The 17,420-nt window shown below is 37.3% G+C and overlaps 1 protein-coding gene across 1 annotated transcript; it reads left to right on the top strand.

Annotated features, from left to right (window-relative positions):
- Nucleotides 1-9,110: 9,110 nt before the first annotated feature.
- Nucleotides 9,111-15,648, top strand: LOC128219165 (neurogenic locus notch homolog protein 1-like). Its single transcript, XM_052926982.1, has 10 exons — nucleotides 9,111-10,201; nucleotides 10,549-10,662; nucleotides 11,309-11,422; nucleotides 11,852-11,940; nucleotides 12,849-12,905; nucleotides 13,501-13,594; nucleotides 14,096-14,196; nucleotides 14,510-14,578; nucleotides 15,214-15,328; nucleotides 15,557-15,648. Exons 1-10 carry the CDS (start codon nucleotides 9,349-9,351, stop codon nucleotides 15,559-15,561), a joined length of 1,611 nt encoding a protein of 536 aa, XP_052782942.1. The 5' UTR covers nucleotides 9,111-9,348; the 3' UTR covers nucleotides 15,562-15,648.
- Nucleotides 15,649-17,420: the final 1,772 nt, after the last annotated feature.

The following is a 17,420-nucleotide window of genomic DNA, read 5'->3' as shown; positions in this document are numbered from 1 at the left end:
CCGAAGCATAGAATCTGATGCAAGTCTTGTACGATTAGGAACCGGGTTGTATAAAGGAGCTGGCGTACATTTACTCAGTGATGTAGATATTGCTGTGTATGTAACAAACTGGCATAGACATGGGACAAGCTCTGACACGTACACCGCTTTGCCACTGAATGTACTTGACGACAAGTATGTAGTTGCCAGCAATTCCCCCAATATGTTTGATGCCGTCTTCCACGTTGTGCCTACTGTAGACTTAACTCAAGTTAATGTTACGTTTGCATTTAGCGAACACACAGATCAATGAATCAGTACGACTTATATCAGGACGTCGGTGGGTTCGATCTAACTGGGACGGTTGTAAACTCAAACAAGCCGGTGGCTGTTGTAAGCGGTCTTGGCTGTTCCTATAGTCCCGATATACACTACGTGAGTGGAGGATGTGATCATCAAATAACGAGTCTTGTCCCATCGTCAAAAGGATCGTCGGTTGTCATTGTTCCAAGCATATATTCCCACGAAAGGTTCATTGCCCGTGTTATTTCTGATATCAATTAGGATATCAACGATTTGCCATCACTATTACGGGAATCAAACCAACTGCCTTGCGTTCAGCCGATCGAATGTTTTAAATTCAAGGGTTGAGAGTCGAACCCTAGTTGTAACAGGGTCTGAGAAGTTCACTGTTGTACAAATAAAAGGTGACCAGGTTACATGACATGGATTCCAGGGGTTGGTCAGTATCTCAATGAGTACGTGTTTGTTCTGCCAACCATATACGCCCAACAGTCGCATTACATCTCAGTGATCATTCCTACATTCGACATTAGCGGTCTTATATTAGATGGCATTCTTAATCCCTCAAAACGCCTTAGTGAGACGGTGCCAAGTCCGTTTAGCAATTTTTCGGTATTGACGATTGACATGAACAGTGGCTATCACACCATTAAACACTCCAACCTAGCTGTCAAGTTTGGCGTCATCTGTTTTAGGATTGGAAAAGTAAGTATAGATGATGGGGCCGCAAGTTACGGATATCCAGCTGGTTTCCAATTTGGTAAGTTGACTTTCAATATAAAAGTTTAACAAACTATATCATAGTACAATTAAATGTGAAATGTGTCAACATGTGTCATTGATTATGCATAAATCACTGGGGTTCGAACGAAAAAGGATCAAGGTGTGACGTTCCTTACCTGATACTGTTTCGAACGAATAATAAGGACCGACACCATATTCAAAGCAACTACGAGGACTTTACTGAGGGAGTAAAATCTATTACACAAAACTGTTTATTTTCGGTATACAGTGACTGAAAAGAGACAAAAGGATATACAAGGGAAATTAGACATAACGTTTTTATATCGATCATAATAACAGTAAATGGCAATAACGTTGTATTATGTGCCATGCTACATTTAATCTTTGAAGTACCATTCATTTTTGATTGACATAAATACAAATGGGTAATACTTTGATAACACCATATATACCAACGCCAGGAATAGACTGGTGCGAGAGTCGACCATGCCTTCATTGTTCCCGGTGTGTTAGAGGGTACACATGCGTCTGTGTCGTGGGTTACGGCGGTCAGCGCTGCGAGGAAAGTAAGGGAATCTTACAGTTATTATGTAATATACAAGAAAGAAAATGATTTCTTGTCCCATTTAACATTAAGACTCATAAAACTACTATTTTGCAAGTTTAGAATACGATTTACACTAATCCAAACTAAACGACGAATATGCATTAGCGTTTTAGTATAATAGTATTATAGTTAAACCGTTACCAATCTTGTTAAAATCAATTAAATTTAACATGATGTTGAAATTCAACCTGCATAATATGAAAGGTATGGAGATGTTTTGTTGTTTAGACGTAGACAACTGTGCATCCCAACATTGTCTACATGGAGGCACGTGCATTGACGGTTTAAACGAGTTCGCGTGCATCTGTTTCCCGGGTTACGCCGGTAGCGTCTGTCAAACAGATAACGCCTCACACCAATGGTTCGTTAATAAAGAAATATGGCTGTGGGTACCAAACTGGGTACCAAACTGACGTTACCCCTGACAAAATTGATTTATAAAATGGGGGATTTGATGGTTTTAGTTTGTAAAAAATGTATTATTTATTGATTGGCTATTTGAATGATTTATTGACTCATTGAATGGCTGAACATTTATTGATTGATATATGCACTATTATTGGAATGTTTGCTACATTGCTTTCTTGCTTGCTTGATTGATCAATGAATCAATGAATGAATTGCTTTAATGGCATAGTATATAACTCATTGCCTTATTATTTGATTGATGAACTTACTGATTAATTGTTATATTGACATTTATTGCTTTTCAGACATAATCGAGTCCCTGTCTACATGGCGGCACGTGCATATGAACGAATACATATGCATCTGCCCCCCCCCCCTCCGAGTCATACGGACACCAACTGTCAAACAGGTAACATGAATTTAACATTGAATTGTGGTCATATCTTTGCAGTGTATCAGTTGGTGGTTGTTCAATTTCCTTAACCGAGGTTATATTATTAGGAAAGGTTATTCCTATTGTTACGTTACCATTCGCTATTGTAGTTACCTTTTTGCTTCAATGTAGCTATAAACTAGTATATCACCCATCGGCAATTACTGAACTTAGTAAATTGCAACAACACCTCCATTCACGTACACTGCACTCAGTGTTGTATTGGAAACTTCTGCAACAGACACGGATGTTTTTGACATTGCACATAAGCAAGTTTCAATATAAATACGAGTTCATTGTTTCGAAAATGTTTGGTTTGCATGGTTACAGAACTTATTCATCATGCGGACCTGGGACAAGTGTGTTTTGACTGCGGTCACGTGCAATCCCCACGGGAATGTAACACCACTAAACCATGTCACAAGGATCAGGTATGTCGAAACGAGAAGTTTTTGTACCAATCAGACACGTTTATTCATCTGAAGTGCACACTTTCCGCGAGATTATCGTATAATTGCCTTTATTCAGAGCACACTTTCCTCATTCTCATACCTTAGTGTGTGATTAGTGAGTTGGACTAATGGACTAGTGGATTTTGTTGGTAATAAACTAGTTTTGGTTTTATATTGGTTTCACGAACTGTGTATATGTTGTAACAGTCTCAAATTAATTGAAAACCAGTTCTATTATTTGTTTTACGAAAACCGAAACTAGGTTTTGATGCAAACAGAAGCTCCACCAAGTTGTTAAAGCTGAACACAAAACCATACATTTGTTACTTCAAGCAAAACTTTCGAAAAATATTTCCAAACCCCCAAAACACTTGAAACCAAAACTGAAACTAAGAGAAATACACTTTAATGTCAAATTTAGTGTGCATCTGGGGATCAGACACCTTAATGCCTAATTTATTGTGCATCTAAGGGGCAAACACTGTAATTTAGTGTGCATCTGAGGGTCAGACACCTTAATGCCACATGTATTGAGGTTAGCTACACGTAAATGTCACGTTAGTGTCAAATTCAATGTATATCGGAAGGCTAGAAGACTTACTTTCAAAGTTTTGCACTTCGGAGGATCAGACACCATATTGCCATATCTAGTTCATATCTGAGGGTCAAACAACCCAATGCCTCATTGAATCCACATCTGAGTTTCACCTTTATGCCTGATTTAGTGCACATTTAAATTTTAAACACATAATGTCACACTGAGTGGATATTTTTCTATAAATTTAGCCACATTAATTAGTTCGCATATTCATGATCAGAAGAAATGACGCATTTAAAGTTTTCTAATCCATGCACAGATCTGATTGATTTAGAGCATATTATATATAGAACATTCAAATACACTTATGATTTTTTCTAGGTCAGACACCGAAATGCCCCCATTTAGTGCAACGTTGTTAATGCAATAATAACGCCGTCTTTTTTCAGATATGTGGTATTGAGGAATATGACTGGGCCGGGTTCTCTCACTTCAAGATGGACTGTGTGGATATTTCTGTATGTAGTGCCTTTTAACCAGGTTTTCACAAAGTGAAACCTGGTTATTAGATTGACGAACGTCGTTGTTCGGGCGGGTGGCCGGGCGGCTGGGCGGACGGGCGGCGTCAAACTCAACTAGGAAACTGAATAACTTTGGTTTGGGATTGCATTTGGGGTCCCTAGGGTCAAGGTCAATGTCACTGTTACTAAAAATATGAAAACGGTTGAAACTGAATAACTTAAGTTAGGGCTGACATATCTTGACCCAACATGGCATAAAAGAAGAGTTTATGGTACCTTTCATGGTATTGCATTTGGGGTCCCTATGGTTAAAGTCAAGGTCACTGTGGTTAAAGTCAAGGTCACTGTTACTAAAAATAGAAGAATGGTTGAAACTGAATAACTTTAGTCAGGATTCACATATCTTGACCAAGCTTGGTACATAGTAAGACCTTTCATGGGATTGCGAATATGGCCCTAGGGTCAAGGTCAATGTTACTTGAAAGAGACAAACAGTTGAAACTGAATAACTTTAGCTAGGGTTGACATATTTTGACCAAACTTGATATTTAGGAAGAGTTTATGGATACCTTTGTTGGGATTACATTTGGGGCCTCTAGTTTAATAATCGTTGTCGGTTTTCACATGTATAAGCGTGGCAAATATATGGTCATCACGTAGCGTATGTACGGCAGATTCCGACAAAAGGATAATTTGGGTTATTCTGTCTAAATCGCCATGATCTATTTAATGTGAGCACATGCTAATATTTTCTTCGGCCTTCCAGTGATGTGGCGGATTCCCGCCACTCCGTCCCTGTTTGCAAGTGCTGCTGTGCCGGAGATTTCTGTAACAACAACTGTACGAGACACTCGCTATGGGTCATTATCGGTAGGGGCAATGCATTTAAGTGATCACATGTATCTAAAGATTACAACAGTTTTTAAATGGAGTAATTTGAAATCAACGACCGGATATTGATCGAAGAAAAATGGATGCTTCGGCTTTCCTTTACATTTTAAGTGTCATGGCATCAAAGTCTGCAATTCACTTCCATCGATTGAAACATTGAATTCATGCGGTTACATATCATTCTTTATGATTGACCATTAGTATTTTTCCATTTTAGACTGATGCATATTTGCTGTATACCCACCGCTGGAATGAAAAAATGAATGTTTGTATATATTTTTTATCGCCAGCTGTGTAATAAAATCGAAAAATACTCTGTAAAACTAAGTTTACTGTGTCTGTCGTGTCCTCTTTTCAAACAGATACAAACAATGAATACTCGCAATAGATGGAGAAATTAACGCGAACACCTATTAAGGGGGCACATTAGAGGTTGATGTTGTTGTTGTTTTCTTTAATTTGTATGCATCATACCCAATTGACTTTAACGATTTAAACAAAAATGGTCCATTTCTTGAATCCTATATTAGGCGAGTTTTGAAGCCAATGAAAACGGAGGAAACTCATATGAGCCGAGTTTCGTTGATATTGGCCGAGTTTGGTCGATATTGAGCGTGTTTTTGCATATTATTGTCTTCATTTGTCTGGTATTGGTACCGCGATTGTCCCCGTATCTCGTCAAATACGTAAAAGTTAATTAAAAAGGCTTATATTTATTATCTTATGTCATATGTTTGGTGTTATTTTATCGTTAAGCCAATGAGTAAAACACAATAATGCATTAAAATTAAAAAAAAACATCAACCTATTTTGTGCTCCTTTAAAGTTATTAATGAAGTAGACTTGCACGACTCTTTTTGGAACCCAGAAACTTTAAATGTTGCATTATTCATTAGGCCGACCCAAACTCGTTAAATATTATTCGTTAGGCAGAATTAAAGTAGAACATGAGTATTCGGTACAAAATTAAGACGAGTGTTGCAGCCTGATTTTTGTCATGGTTTTGACGTCACTTTCTGATATCGACAGATTTATTTCACCAATATAAGATTTTTCTCTAGGTCTAACAAAAGTAATTGTGTTTGACGTGATAACAAATAGCCAAACGAATGTGTCGCATCTGCGAGTAGGATTATTGTCGTAGTAGTAGTAGTAGTAGTAGTATTAGTGCAAGGTCGGATATATCTCTGAAACTATTACAAATAGCTTTATTATAATATTGTCCAGCACTAAAAATCGTGCACCGGCGGCTTTGTTTCACTATTAACAGAGTAAGACCGTATACATGTTGTCACACCAAAAGTGTGTGTGTGTGTGTGTTCGCGCGTGCAAGCGTGTGTGTGCGTGTGTTTTTGCGAGTGTGTTTGTGTGTGTGTGCGTGTGTGTGCGTGTGCGTGTGCGTGTGTGTGTGTGTGTGTGTTGGGCGAGGCTTGGGGGTTATGGTCCGCGTCCTGCGGACACATGTATAGTTTAAAGTACGATGGTTCCAACGTCATTGCTCAAAAAGTCTTTTAATCTGTTAAATCAAATATTGGCGTAGAATTTGTGTCATTATATATGTCGTCGGTGTGTACACCCGTTAATGTCGGCTATCAGCTCTGCTAAAAATGGGAACGAGCGTTGGCATAAGCTTGATATGCGTGTTGTTAATAAATAAGTCATTCCTTCTAACCAAAGCTTTCAATGCCAAAGCCGAAATGATATTTCAAAACTCTAAAATAAGTATTTTGACACATTATTACACGAAACTATATTTAAGGATTGCTTTATCTTATCTCCCATAATGTATTGCGACATACATTGAGTATTTAAGACGAGCAATATCATTCATATTAGTGTTAGCGTCTAGACTGATTAAAATGGATACCAAAGCAATAGTTTTTTTCTTTGTTGCGTGTTTCCTGCTGGTAGTCCACGGACAAAGTAAGTACCGAGTACTACTCAATCATAATTGTTCTTTTTCTATAGGAGTTCATGATGGTCTGCCAACGCCTTCATTTTTTGGCTTGACACCGCTACGCCACAACGTGTGACCTAAATTTGAATGTTGATGCCGAATAGGACAATTATCCCCACCAGTTGGTGGCCTATACGCAAACGAATTCATTTCGTAGACAAAGTGCTTTGAAAACTGCGATTATGAACCTGGGTGGTCATGGTGCAGATCGCTTAAAAAGAAGAAAGGGTTGACATATATATATTTGTATATATAAAGGCTTTAGTAGAACCAATGAATTGGCAATTCGATACTAGACTAATTTGTCTATTTCAAAGTAAATTGTTGCAGTGATTTGATCAGAAATCTATTCAAATTTGTTTAACAATTGCATTCAAGGACGAAAACCGTTGAAGTTATTGAACTTCAAGGTTCAGCTTTATTTTCAGACACATTTAAAATGTCTGTTCAACAATAAAAAATGTTTTTTAATAAGTCGTGCTTAAAATGTTGATTATCGTTTTGCAATTATTCTTGACGCCATGTATCTCCATCAAGCATTTTAACAAAACGATAACTTTGTCTAACAATTATAGTCTATTTAATTTGGCAATATATAAAATGCCTGTTTATATCTATTTTATTGTTATATATTGTTCGTGCGAAATAAACGCCTTGCAATCTGTATTGAAACGAGGTCTAAAGCCTGAAGACATGCATCGGTTACTTCGGCATTGACCTTTTTTGCAACTTCATTTCATAGGTAAAAGGGAAAATAAGCCCCATATTCCGACTAATTTCTTAACGGTTTTATCTACAGATAAAAACTGGTATCCTAAATGAGTGAATCAATTTAAGAATAAACGAAAATAAAATAATTGGTTTATACTTAATAATAATAATAATAAGGAATATTAACACTGCTTAAAGCATAAGGCTGTTCGGAATGCTTTAAATGAAGGGATTGAATTTGTTTTGTTGACAAATCAAATATATCTAACACTGACTTAAATGTAGGCACTAATAGTACTCCTAAACAATGGAGAGATTGTGAAACACTACTTGTACATGTACGTGTATCTACTCGTACAAGTACAGTTGTAGTTGATGTTAAAAGTATTTTGCGAAATCATATTATTATTCATACACGTTTCACGTGAAGAGTTATCTATTGATCTGAACAAGTTTGTACATATATGTTGCATATCTCCTTTACGAACGAAATAAAGATATTGAATTGAATTAAATTGAATTGAATTGAACAGCTCACACATAAAATGTGTCTTAGATATCCACTAAACGTTTTAAATGTGAACAAAGTAGATATACCTCGATACCGTAGCACTTACAAGGTAGTTGACACTAAAACGTGCACGTGGACTTAAGCAACCTCTTTACTAGCCAAAGTTAAGCTGACAACAAGCATCAAAGTCCAGGGTGCCATTTTATTAACTATACTAGGTATGAAGGATTAAGTGCAGTGCAGAACTGCTGTTTGAAATCCATGCTATGTACAATAACGCTTCCAAGAATTGTAGATAAGAAAATTAGAACAGTGCAGAGCTGCTGTTAAAAATCCCTGTAAGGTATAATAATGCTCATATGATTATTGATAAAATACATCCGAAGGCCTTTTTTCAATATGAGTTCTTAGTCGCAAAACTTACGCTGCTTAAGACTGCTCGAGTACACCCGTAAAGTAACAGGCAGAATCTATGCGATACATGGTGTTACATTATTTTTAATGAAATGTAGTTTGCGCGAATAACCGAAAGACGCCAGGAAATAATAGAACTGTAGTCTTGTATTGTTGGTGAAATCGGGTTACCAGGAAAAAAAACTCTCTTGTCCGGCTTGGTGACCACGAACTAAGTTTACATGCGCCCACGCTGGAATCAAAACGGGGCGCCTAAGTAAAAACTGAGTGCGCTAACCACTGCACTAACCGGACAACCTTTAACCTGTATTAAAACAGGTCACAGACGCATAACTTGAATAAACGGGATATAAAAACAATAGCTAAGACCAAAATCAAGTCGCATGTATTGTAAATGTATTGTCATCAAGACTTATCAGATAAATGACTTCATAAAATTATATACAGCAACAAAACACCTCAAGTTGAGAAAATAAAGTATGGATTGAATGAAAAATTGATATGAAAATCTTTATTTTAGGTTCCTACGGGAAGCAGTTTTATGTAGGGTTCGCAGAGCATTTTAACAACGATGTGTCATATAGGCTGTTTGTGGACATCGCATCCAATACTTCAGGTACTCTGTGGGTGTACAACAGTTACCTCGGCATCAACACATCGTACACATTTAACAGAACTCGTAGCATAGAATTTGGTAAAAGTCTCGTATTATTAGGAAGCGGAGTAAGAAAAGGAGCTGGCATACATTTACTTAGTGATGTGGATATTGGTGTGTATGTAACAAACTGGCATGAGCCTGGGACAAGCGCTGACACGTACACCGCTTTGCCACTGAATGTACTTGGAAACAAGTATATAGTGGCCAGCAATTCCCCAAATATGTTTGACGCCGTCTTCCTCGTTGTGGCTACTGTGGATTTAACTCAAGTTAATGTCACGTCTGCAAAAGGGACGTGGACACACAAATCATTGAACCGGTACGATGTTTATCAGGAAGTCAGCGGGTCAGATCTTACTGGGACAGTTGTATACTCGAATAAGCCAGTAGCAGTTATTAGCGGTCTTGGCTGTTCCTATAGTCCCAATATACACTACGTGAGTGGCGGATGTGATCATCATATAACGAGTCTTGTCCCATCGTCAAAAGGATCGTCGGCTGTCATTGTTCCAAGCATATATTCCCAGGAAAGGTTCATTGCCCGTGTTCTTTCTGATTCCACAAATACTAGTAGGACATCAACGATTTGTCATCACTATGTTGGGAATCAAACCAACTGCCATGCGTTTAGCCGGGCGAATGTGTTAGACTCGAGGGTCGAGAGTCACGCTGTAGTTGTAACTGGGTCTGAGAAGTTTAATGTCGTACAAATAAAAGGCGAACAGGGCTACATGACATGGATTCCAGCAGTTAACCAGTATCTCAATGAGTACGTGTTTGTTCTGCCAACCATATACGCCCAACAGTCGCATTACATCTCAGTGATCATTCCTACACTCGACATTAGCGGGCTTATATTAGATGGCATTCTTAATCCCCCAAAACGCCTTAGTGAGACGGTGCCAAGTCCGTTCAGCAATTATTCGGTATTGACGATTGACATGAACAGTGGCTACCACACCATTAAACACTCCAACCCAGCTGTTAAGTTTGGCGTCATCTGTTTTGGAATTGGAAAACTAAATATATCTGACTCCACCGCAAGTTACGGATATCCAGCCGGCTTCAAATTTGGTAAGTTGAGTATCATATGTATACAAGTTTAAAATTTATATAATTGTACAATTAAGGTGAAATATGTCAAAAGGTATCAGTGTCAATACAAAAATCACTACAGGGATTTTATTGAGGCAATAAAATCTGAAGTACATCAAAGCGTTTTACGGCAAAAAGACATTGGAAAGAGACAAAACAAATATACCAGGACAGATAACCTTACATTTGCATATCGAACATCAAAACCATCTTACTTGATTGCATACTGCATTCTATGTCTGAAGTACCAACAATGCATTACTTGAATGACACGGATACCACATCAATAACTGTGGTTACTCTGATATCACTATGCCTACCCCCAGAGACGGATTGGTGTGAGGCGAGGCCGTGTCTTCATGGTTCCCGGTGTGTTAGCGGTGTGAAGGGGTATACGTGCGTCTGTTCCATGGGCTACAGCGGGCAGCGCTGCGAGAATAGTAAGGGGTTTTACCGTAAGCTCTGGCGAATATCATGGTAATGTACCAGAACACTGATGAACAAAATAATAATAGGTGTTGTCAAAATTTTAATTTCTTTAAGTGCTGATTTCATGGAGTCTGGCTTTTAAAACTCTACTTAGTTTTTTTTTGTTTTACAATTTACATTTTTAAAAAGTAATACTAAATAGAGTTAAACAGTCTTGTTGGCAAGGTGTTGTGCAAGAGTGTGGCCTTTTATGTTGGTGGAACCATTGTGCTCGGATAAAACCCATTTGTCCGCCTTGGGGGAATACCCAACCAAACTCACATTTACCCAGGCCGGTAAACGAACTTGGATTCCTTAGTGAAAAACAAGTGTCATAACCAATGCGCTAACCGGACCGAACTACACCAATATTCAGCAATTGCGGAGTTAATGTGAATTTGGGATCACTTAACTTATTTTGTATTGACATTTAGTCGCCTTATAGGCCAGAACTATGTTTTTTGTTTGACTGGTCTGCTGGTATTATAGAATTATAGCTGTAAATGTTAAGCCCAGCTTGTTTTGCTAAATTCAATCAAAGAAATATTTATTAAAAATGTCACCTTCTTGCAAATAAAGATTAGATCTGAAATTTAGGATGCTGTCTTTGTTTTACAGAGGTTGAAGACTGTGCATCCAATCCTTGTCTTAATGCAGGCACGTGTATTGGCGGTTTAAACGAGTTCTCGTGCATCTGTCTCCCGGGTTACGCCGGGAGCGTCTGCCAAACAGGTATTGTTGTTTAATACATTGACTTTTTTATGAACGTGACCGATTTTCAGACATAAACGAGTGTCAGTCGAATCCCTGTCTTCATGGTGGCACGTGCACAGACCACGTAAACGTGTACACGTGCATCTGTCATCCGGGTTTTACAGGCGTTAACTGTCAAACAGGTGGCATGAGTATAACACTAGTGTAAAAATGTACAGATTGGTCTAGCTAAGAGAAAATTTGGATAATCTTGGATGTATATGACTTTTTTTTATTTATGCAACATTCGTTATAGACAATAAATACATTTTCGCCATTCATTTGGTGAACGTGAGATTCCAACCCTGCTTTTATGCCCTTAACAATATATATTATTTGGTTATAATTCGCTACTAAAATTATTCCGGAGAGGTTGAAAAATAAAATTTGAATATTCTTCCCAAACAGTGATATCGAGCAGCGTTATGTGTTACTCGTGCGCGGACATGTCGCACCCAGGACTTTGCGACACCGTGAAACAGTGTGCTTCTGGGCAGGTTGTTTAGTTTTTCAGACAATTTTTCAAACTCGGGCTCCAGTATAAGAATCGGTCTACTGTTAACGCCTAATAAACGTTAGTTCACCCTAAAAGTACATGTAAATGGATTCGCCAAATCCCTTCATTTTTTTCAAATTGTTTGTGCACAAATATATAGTAAAATAGGGAAATAACGATACATTATGCCTTTTCTATTGCAATTAAAATAAGCTTGTTTGAGTTAAATACTTGTGTGAAAAACTACAGAAACAAACACAGTAGCTAAAAGTTTAAACATAAACTTCGTTTAATGGCACTGGGTAAACGCCAAAGACATAGAACACAAAAAATCACAAACAAGAAACATGGAACAACAGCACAAACCCCACAAACAGCACATTGCATATATACTACAAATGTATACACAAAAACTAGGTATTTTTATCAAGGATTGTTAGGTACCGCCTTGGAACGGTCAGTAAAATAGGTGTTTATACCAGTTTACGTGCACAAACCTCACTCTTATCCCAACAATCCTAAAAAGGTTTAGTACGACCGCCTTAACAGGCCCTGCGTGAACTATTATTCAAAATTACGTTTTTAGCTATCGAAGAAATACAACTCACGGTCATGTCATAGCCTTGGTGTCGGTGTATCTCCTACATGCAAAAACTTTAACCTCGCCCACATATGGTTTCAAGATATTCAGTTGAAACTTGGTACAAATGTTGCCAGAGATGAAACGCACATGCCATGCATAGCAAGAAACATAACACTGGTGTTCATAATTTACGAGGTGTGTACCTTGTTCGCTTGGAGAAAACACAACATACTTGTGAGCGATAGTTTAAATATTATATATTTTACAACAGTTGTGAAGAAAGTTATGACAATGAGAATATTTGTGTGTGCATTTATTTTTTTCAGTCCTGTATGATACAACACAGTCAAAACAGATTCAAATCCGGTTGTGCTGATTCCACGGTACTGATTCTTATTTCATATGTTATATTTACTAGTTCGAACTGCATTTTTCAGCATCTCTGAATCAATTTCATTCATCAGGCGTTTGACAATGATGAATACGTACGCAAAGCATCACCGCTCTGGTGTATGAGAATGTCATGAAAAAAAATTAATTATCTTATATCTACAAAGTCCCTAAACATTAAAACTCCGATTTTCTGCATTCTGAAATTTATATTCTAAAAACAAATGAAGCGAGTTTGCTTGAATTAATTAGTTGGAATGAACGATAAAAATGAAATGTCAATAAAGCATAGAGAGATTGAACAACTTATCTTTTACATCTGCATGTAGATCAACGTTCGAATACTATGTAATGCGTGGCTTCCTAGTGATATGTGTACGAAATATCAAAACTGCATTGCAAAATTTAGTATATTTATAATAAACTTTTCAATTTTAAAATGGAGAATCAAACTGAATTCTTTCTTTTGCAATAGGGGACATTATATGAGAAGAATCTAAAAAGGCTCTAGGTCCTTCTTTTTAATATCATTTAGACATTTTCACTTTCAGTGCTTGATTTATACTTGTATTTTTATATCCGCCTCAGGTGTGTTCGAGCGCCCACAACAACTCAACTGACGGACACTGCACTCAGTGCTGTGTTGTAAACTTCTGCAATAGCCACGGATGTGGAGCACAAGGTTAGTTTAGTGTTGACAAATTTGTTTATATGGTCATCTGAGACGAAAGCTGATAGCTTACATATGATAATGCCGTTTTCTAGGTAGAATCCACTACCAGTGTCGATTCGAAAAGACAGTGAGATACGTCTCATAGTGCGATCCGAACCCAAAGCCGTAAACCGCAAGGTTCAGACAAACCTAAGGAGTATTTCAAAATATCAAACAATACCATCAGTGGAATATAAAACAATTGGGAGATTTGATAAATATATCTGATTGGATGTAATCAAACTTAAGACGGATGTGACCTGTTTTAAGGCGACAGGATTCGGTTAGAGCGCAATAAAAGAACCCTTTCATGATCTTGGAAGGCGAATCTGACATTGATTAGTCATTCAAGTTTAACCATAAAGACACCTGCTTTCCACTAAATTCAAGCATTTAAAAAACTACACGTAGTGAAGTTTCCATATTAGTCGGAGTTCATTGGTTCGAAATGTTTGGTTTCCATTGTTTCAGAACTATTTCTTCGTGAGGACCGGGGACCAGTGTGTTTCGACTGCGGTCACGTGCAGACCACGGGGAAATGTAACACCGTGCAACCATGTCACAAGGATCAGGTAGGATCAAAAGAGAAGTTTATCAAGCGATCAGACACGTTAATTCCTCAATAAGTGCACAATTCGCCGGGTCAAACACATAAGTGCCTCCATGTGTATCATTTCAGACACATATTTCTTGGCTAGATACAGAATAACTCATTTGGTGCACAGTTTTGAGTTCAAGAAAAGAAAAGGTTCATTTAGTGCACTTTTTCTAGTTTAGACACAGAAATGCCTCATTAAGAGCACATGTTTGTAGATCAAAGAAAGTAATTCCTCATTAAGTAAAAATGCATGTATGCGCATTTGATAATAACACCGTCCTCTTCAGATATGTGGTATTGAGGAGTATGACTGGGTCGGATTATCTCATTTCAAGATGGGATGTGTGGATATTTCTGTAAGTAGTTCTTTATCGTATTGATTATTTCAATGTTCATTAAACATAGTTCAGTCTCGAGTCGGTTGACCGTAAATTAAATTTGAAAAAACAAAATTGCATTCGGTATCAAAGAAAATACCAAATTGGAACTTATTGAAAATCACAAGATCAGGGACTTGCAATTTCACGCTAGACTCTGCATAGATCAACCAAGCATAGCATAGACACATGGGGTATGTGTTCAAAAAATTCATGGATACAAGTAAAGCTGACGTCAATTGTACGTTTAGGTTTGTTTTAATGAAGTACCTATGTGGCACATTTAACAAACATTAATTTGCCGAGATAGGTCACCACAAACCGCTATATAAACAATCGAATGTCAACCAGTACGTATATGCTAAACGCTGCCTATCATGCATTCCACTGCATCGATAGAATGCGTGGATTAACTTCTGATGGATATCCCCGCTGTCAAATCCTCTATCTTACATTAAAAAGAGATTTTAATTGAATGCGTTTTACATAATAAAAAACACGAATGAGGACTATATATTTTATTTTGAACTTTCAACTGTTTTGACGTGGAAGATATACCCAGTCGGAACTCATAATTTATGAGCACTGGTTGATATTTTCTATCGCCGTTCCAGTGCGGGGTGCTTGATATGGAGGATTCCCGCCGCTCTGTCCCTGTCTGCAAGTCATGCTGTGCCGGAGACTTCTGTAACCACAACTGCACGAGACATTCGCTCGGGGTCATCATCGGTAGGTGCAAAGTATTTAAATGATTTATACAGTCCGTCTGTTCTGGAGCAATTCGAAATCAATGGCCGGGTATTGAATAAAGAAAAAAAATAAGTGCTTCGGCTTTACAATATATTTAATGTTTCATGTCATTAAAATCTCCAATTTACTTGAATGTTATAACAATCAATTTCCGTGGAATTATTTATCACTCTTTTTGTTGAACCGTTCGTTATATTTTAATTTTAGGCTGATGCATGTCTGCTGTATTTCCACAACTGGAATAAAAAGTGAATGTTTTGCACACATTATATGGCATCTGCTGTGTAATAATAAAAAAACTAAGTTCCAATTTGTTGTGTCCTCACTTCACACCAATACAAAACGATAATTACTCGATATAGATGGAAGAAATAACGCACACAATTAATGATTTATAAATTAGGCTTTTGGGAACGCAGAAACTTAAAATGGGGCATAATTCGGTATGCAGACACTCAAAGTCGTTTTCTGTTATTTGTTACGAAGGATTCAATTAGAAAAGTGTAATCTGTTTTGAATGGGGAAAAAGATACATCCTTTCAAATATATAGTTTTTGTTAACAGAAAAATATGCTTAATTAACAAAGAAAAGAAAATGAAAAAGAAGACTTTCCGACCTTCTTATCTTTTTTTCGGGGAATATGAAACCTGAAACAAATTATTTTTTGCCCTAAATGAAAGACACATGATTACACAGAAAAGCAATTTACACAACCAATCTACTATTTGTGTCGAAATATATTAGGTGTAACCGCCTTTTGGAGGTTATCGAAGCATGGGCCCACTGGTTTTTGAGCGCTCTTGAAACCTCACATTTGTCCAAATATTTACCAAAATGGCAAATAAACGTGAAAGTCTTATAGGAGCCCGCATTAGCTTTTCAGGGCGATCATCCCATCCATCATATATTGATAAAGCTATTGTGATGCATGTATAGTCTGTTTAAAGTGTCTGTGTGTTTCACTGGCAACAGACTTTCAATCTTCAATAAAAACAATCGTTAAAAGATATCTTATAATGCCAAACTAATAAGTACGATTGCAAACTTTTGAAAAGCTATTAAACACACACACACACACACGCACACGCACACGCACACGCACACACACACACACACACATTAATATGCACTTTGCACTGAGTATAGTGAACATATGTACACAGTACAAAGTGCATATTTATGAAAAAACAAATTTTCAAAATATGACATTTTTTGCATTGTATATTTAAATGTGGAATCATAAGATTTGTGTTTTTTTTTAATAATTTGAGTTTGAACATCCGGTGCCAATAGCATGTTTTTTTTCTCATTTAGTGTCCTTCCTGCCTCTAAAACAGGTTTATTTTAAATTGTAATGTAGGAAACCGGAGTACCCGGAGAAAAACCACTTGTCTGCCTTGTTGACAACTAGCCAATCTCACAAAATGTACTTGTTCCTGTAAGTTTATATATATTCAATTACTCAATGTCGGTCGTCAGACTCAGTCTCAGAAAACCGATTTCTTAACAGTTTCAAAATATCCATGATTAGTTTGTACAAATTTTACGAGCCTTATTGTAGAACTGATACACTAATGTTTACCAATATTACTTAAGTAATAACCTTTTTAAAAACAGAATGAAAATAGGAAGTAAGTTTATGTCTCGACTCTCAAACTCAGACTCAGGTCATAGAATACAGTTTGTGCATATCATGTGATAAGTTACGTCATATATGCTACGTCGGAAGGCAACATTTTGCTTAAAATGAAGACTTAAATAAAAGATAACTATTCTTTTACTACACCATTTTAAATAAAACAAAGTGCAGTCTATGCCGCTTAGAGAACCCCGCCTTCGTTTTATTACCAAGTTTGATAAGGTGATTAGTTTATCAAACACTTCGACAGACAGATTTCCCAAGTAGTGCGTTGACAGCGATCCGTCAGACGGCCGTATTGTGGAAAGGTGTTTCGAAGTGTTTTAAGAAACTAAAATCTCAATAGACCTCTGGTAAAGACCGAAGGCGGGGGCTCCGTAAGAGGCGTAGACTACGCTATATGGTTCTTCTAAAATGGTGAAGAAATAGTG

The sequence above is a fragment of the Mya arenaria genome, chromosome 15 (assembly GCF_026914265.1).
Source record: "Mya arenaria isolate MELC-2E11 chromosome 15, ASM2691426v1".
NCBI classification, from domain to species: Eukaryota; Metazoa; Mollusca; class Bivalvia; order Myida; family Myidae; genus Mya; species Mya arenaria.
This window is presented reverse-complemented; position numbering and strand designations above follow the sequence as displayed.

Excerpts from the sequence above, each read along its gene's own strand:
- LOC128219165 (XM_052926982.1), top strand. The coding sequence starts at position 9,349 with ATGTTTGACGCCGTCTTCCTCGTTGTGGCTACTGTGGATTTAACTCAA. Across the intron at positions 10,663-11,308 it reads CGGGCAGCGCTGCGAGAATA|AGGTTGAAGACTGTGCATCC; the intron begins GTAAGGGGTTTT and ends TTTGTTTTACAG. Across the intron at positions 13,595-14,095 it reads CCACGGATGTGGAGCACAAG|AACTATTTCTTCGTGAGGAC; the intron begins GTTAGTTTAGTG and ends CCATTGTTTCAG.